Raw genomic sequence first — 4,753 nt, 5'->3', positions numbered from 1 at the left:
GGGAGCTTAGAAGTAGCGGCCTCGGGGCGATTTTCATTTGGTATAACTTAGAAAACAAGAAGGAAGCAAGTGGGGAATGTCAAGATGTCTTTACTTTTCGGATTCTGGCTCTCTGAGCTCAGAGGAGTGGGTTCCCGCACGGGGGTGGGTGGCAAGGCATAGGGAGAAGCATTGGAACAAATTGAGAGAGAGAGAGAGAGAGAGAGAGAGAGAGAGAGAGAGAGAGAGAGAGAGAGAACGTCTGTGCGTGGAGGGGGGATTGCTGTACTCAGCGCAAGGCACCGGGGGAGGAAGAAGCTGTAGCGGAGGAGCTCTGAATAATTGATTCTTCAGCCGCACCAGACGACCAGGAGCGGGCGTAGAGCGTGGTTTCAGCACCACGGATAGCGGCGCGCGCCACCGCAGGCGCCCCCGCTGTCAGCCAGCCACCTATCCTGGCCTTGTCGCCAGCGTGCGCTCTGGGAGCGGGTGGCAGCGCTCCGCGCCGCCGCCAAGGGACTGCGGGGTCTGTCTCGGCCCGCCTCCGGGGAGAGCGGCTGCGGGCGGGAGACGCCTTCGCCCGACGAAGCTCCAACCCTCTCCGGCTTTCGCGGGGGCTGCTGCGTCTCACCGACTGGGAACAAGTCCCTAAGTTGGCGTGGAGGCGCCCCTGTCTTCCTCCTCCTCTTTTTCCCAGGCGACCGCAGCAGAAGCACGCCCTGGGAGCTCGGTTTTCCCAGTGCTGTGAACCAGGGTGATCAGGCGCTCTCGGGACTCCCGCCGCGAACTGGGGAGCTGAACGCCTGGCCCGGAGCTGGCCCCGCAGCAAAGGGCCCGGAGGGAGCTGTCTCCCCCCTCCCGCATCTCTTTCGGCCGCGGACCGCGGGGATCCCCGGTTACAAGCGCGCGCGCGCTCCCACACTCACTCTCACACACACTCGTCCTCACACACACCAGCCCGGAGCCTGGGCTGCAGAGACATCTCTCGGGCGCGCTCAGAGGACTGGGAAGCTGCTGTCGGGAGTGGGGCAGGAAACCGAGCTCTGGCTCTCTGAGGGAGGCGCCCAGGGCTTAAACCGGAGCATGGGGCCGGATGAGCACTGATAGTCGCGGCTGCAGCCATCAGCCCTGGAGATGACCAGGAGCGGCCACTGCTGAGAACTATGTGGAGAGAGGCTGCGGTGAGTGCTGGCGCGGGACGCAGGGCCCCTTTGGGAAGAGGACGGTGGAAGGCCTGGATAGAGGTGGGCGGCAGGACCGCAAGAGAGTCGTTGTATGGGAACGATCGCACCTCCCTCGGGGATCTGGGACCGCGGGAGCCCGAGTCCTTTTCCCTTCCCTTCTCCTCCTGCCGGCTCAACGCAAACTCAGCCATACCCCCCCTACTCCCCCTACCCACCTGAAGCCCCCCCCCCCCCCCACTGTCAGCAGCTCCTGGCCGCACACTCCCAGCAGCTGCGCTGGGAGCTGGTAGGGGTGAGGGCGGAGGTGCCCTGTTAGCTTCTCGTGGGTGGATAAATTGGGGCTCCGGATTCTCCTGTGCGCTCTGGAGAGGAGCTCTCCATATGGGCCACAGGGTCTGAGGATCCGGTCTGGGGGCGTCTTGGTCACGGAGGTTCAGCTCCCCCTCTCCTGTCGAGCCCCCTGTATGCACATAGGGGCTGTGAGCATTGCAGACTGCAGCCCGACACCCCCACCCCAGTCCCGCTCTCCTGACCCGTGGGCTGACCCGTCTCTTCCCATCTTCGTAGAGCCCTGCTGCAGAGCCTCCGGCTGGGATAGCCGCCCCCCGTGGGGGCGATGCGGGCAGCGCGGGACAGCCAGGGGAGCGCGCGGGGGCCGCAGCATGCGGAAACCCGCTAAACCCGGTGGCTGCTGAGGCGGCCGAGATGCTCGTGCGCGCAGCGCGCCCCACTGCATCCTCGACCTTCTCGGGCTACAGGTACGTCCCAGCGGGAGACTTGGGCTTGGCGGGATGGGGAGGAGGAAGACTCGACCCAAGCGAGAGCGGGAGAAGGATCTATAGGGAGAGAGGGAGAGAGAAAGCGGGTGAGGGAGTATCGGTAGCTAGGCGAGAGAGGAGCACCAGGGGGCGCTGCGGCACCGCAGTGCTCACTCATAGAGCTCTGAGGTCGGTACGAGTTCTCCCCAACTTCCCCAGGCTCTGGCAGTGCCCGCCCCAGGGCGCGCGCCTGTGCACGCGTGCACGACTGTGCTGGTATTTGCAGGCACGCGCCCCTGTGTACCTGGCGCGGTGTATATGTGTGCACCGCCTGAGTCCATGTGCGGACTCCGGATGGCCGTTGGCACCATTACGGCGGCCTGTGGTTATGCGCAGAAATGCGCGCGTGCCTGTGAGCGAGTGGATCCCCACCTGCCCACGTGCACCTAAGACTTGCTAACAGGACCTGCAGTGGAAAGCCTGGGGAGAGGCCGTACAGTTTATGTCGGTCGGAGAGCTTCTTAGGAGCCTACCTTTAGCCCCACACACGTTTTTTGCCAGCTCCCACGCACAGGCCCGCGGACGACCTCCTCTCCGGAATTCTGCATTGCACACAGCGCGCGTGAAAGAGAACGTGTGTGAACCCGTGCGTGTAGGGGGCGGGTCCTGGGGTCACTTTCTTCAGGGCCCCTCAGCGGGAGGAGGGGCGGGCCCTAACTTCCTTCAGGCGCCCGGGAGACTGGAGCGCAGAAGGGAGAGTTCTCACTCGCAAGCTCCTGGGTTGTACCTGCACGAGAGGAATGGGGTCCGCAGCGGGTGCCGCAGGGAGCCAGGTCTGCGCTGCGTCCCGCGCGTTCGCAGGGGGCGGGGTCAGTCAATCCGCCGGAGCGCTGGAGCCCGGTTACTCGTCTCTACGCCGCCTCCGCACGCCCGGCTGATCTGTACTTCGCTCCTTGTGAGCAGGGGGCGGGATCCGTAACTTGGTCCGCTCTAGCCGGCGCGGGAGAGGAGTGGGTGACAGGTTTGCTCTGTGCGCCTACGCTCAAGGGCGGTGGTCCGCAACTAACTTGGTGGATTCGGTGGGAGATGTGGGCAGAGTCGGGCATGGCGACTGAGGCATGAGAAGGAGGGTGGAGGAGAAGATGGATTTACCGCCAGGGTTGGAGAATTAGCTCGGATTGGAGTTGGATAGAGTTGGCGATGTGTCTAGTGACGTGGATGACGTCGGGGATCGGGAATGGAGTAGGTGACTCGGGCAACTTGCGCTGCGGGTGGGCTCTCTACCTGGCTGGTAGAGCAAGGGGCGGGGTCTGGAACCCTGGCTCACCGCAGCCCTGGCTCTCCCTCTCCACCCTGCAGGGACCATAAGTGGCGACTATGGGCAGACTGGGCTATTGGACCCTGCTGGTGCTGCCGGCACTTCTGGTCTGGCGCCATCCGGCGCAGGGTGCGGCGGCGGAGAAGGGTACCCCGGCGCTGAACATCGCGGTGCTGCTGGGTCACAGCCACGACGTGACGGAACGTGAACTGCGAAACCTGTGGGGCCCGGAGCAGGCGACTGGGCTGCCCCTGGACGTGAACGTGGTAGCACTGCTGATGAACCGCACGGACCCCAAGAGCCTCATCACACATGTGTGCGACCTCATGTCCGGGGCGCGCATCCACGGCCTGGTGTTTGGGGACGACACCGACCAGGAGGCCGTGGCCCAGATGCTGGATTTTATCTCCTCACAGACCTTCATCCCCATCCTGGGCATCCACGGGGGCGCATCGATGATCATGGCTGATAAGGTAAGGCCGGAAGCGATGGTCTGCGAGGACTCCGGAGTGCGCTAGTCATAGGACAGCCACCCAAGGTCTTCGGGAGCCCCTGGTATCTTCTTGCCATGACAGGGGGTCGTGGCCACTGACCCTGGTGAGAACCAGGTCCCACCTCTCCAGCCCAGAAATGAATGGAAATGCCTTTTGTCTTGGGTCTGAAGGTGGGGTACTCAGAGAGGCACTTTGGGTGTGCCAGGAAGAACTTGGAAAACACAGAAGTGGGATAGGGTGGTGGAACGCTTGGCGATTGCTAAGCAGTTTACAGATACAAGCCTGGGGCCACTTGAAACAACATGGCTTACATTCCTATAATATCAATGTTACCAGGTTGCTTTGTGGAAAATGTCCATTTTTTCCCTCTTGTGGTGACTAAAACTATTTCAAAAAGGATTAAATGTGGGTGTGCTGTGGAGCAAAATGCAAAGTTTTTAGGTAAACCACAAAAGAACAGAGAAACGTCATGCTTCCATGGCCCCAAGAAGGGTGGAAAGTTTGAGAAGCCCGAACAGCCACAAGAATGTATTCCTCTAGCGGAGTGGGTGTGAGTGGAGAGGAGAACTGACTGCAGACCCAGAGCATGGAGGGCCTGACGCTTTCCTACCTGTTCCTGGGGTGGAGCTGGAAGGGTTTCCAATGCCCTCAGATGGAGGGGTTAGCACCCAAGGATGGGTTTTGGTACTGAAGTCTGAGAGTGTCAGAATGAAGAAAGGTGTGTCCAAATTTCTTGGCTTAGGATGAGAAGGGAGGGTCTTTCTGTGGACCAGATGGGAGCGTTGGTTGGGAGAAGAGGGGGAGAGAGACTTGGAGATTTTAGTGAGATATTAGGAGGGCTTGGTTTGAGAATTGTCCCGAAGTGGAAGGACTGAAGACAGTAGGAAGAAGCTAAGAGAGGAGTGAGAAAAAAGGAAGGATTAGAGTGTGGGTGCATTGTACCTCTGTTTAAGCTTCAGCAAGCGAAGGAAGTCAGGAAGGGGAAGAAAGGGAAATGTACTTGTGTGCATCGCCCCAGCC

At 61.2% G+C, this 4,753-nt stretch overlaps 1 protein-coding gene across 2 annotated transcripts in view; it reads left to right on the top strand.

The window, feature by feature from the left end:
- The first annotated feature begins 1,061 nt into the window (after positions 1 to 1,061).
- The window catches only part of GRIN2A (glutamate ionotropic receptor NMDA type subunit 2A), a 365,860-nt gene continuing 362,168 nt past the window's right edge, over positions 1,062 to 4,753 (top strand). The window contains exons 1-3 of one of the 2 annotated variants that reach the window (XM_006096328.3): positions 1,062 to 1,160; positions 1,731 to 1,921; positions 3,281 to 3,712. In XM_006096328.3, the coding sequence (XP_006096390.1) occupies positions 3,299 to 3,712 (414 nt within the window). In that variant the 5' untranslated portion in view covers positions 1,062 to 1,160; positions 1,731 to 1,921; positions 3,281 to 3,298. Of the gene's footprint in view, positions 1,161 to 1,730; positions 1,922 to 3,280; positions 3,713 to 4,753 lie in introns of those variants that run through there. The other variant, XM_023760225.1, reaches the window with a different exon arrangement.

Source organism: Myotis lucifugus, unplaced genomic scaffold, assembly GCF_000147115.1.
Source record: "Myotis lucifugus unplaced genomic scaffold, Myoluc2.0 scaffold_176, whole genome shotgun sequence".
In the NCBI taxonomy this organism is placed as follows: domain Eukaryota; kingdom Metazoa; phylum Chordata; class Mammalia; order Chiroptera; family Vespertilionidae; genus Myotis; species Myotis lucifugus.
The sequence above is the reverse complement of the archived record's forward strand: the minus strand, read 5'-3'. Positions and strand labels throughout refer to the sequence as shown.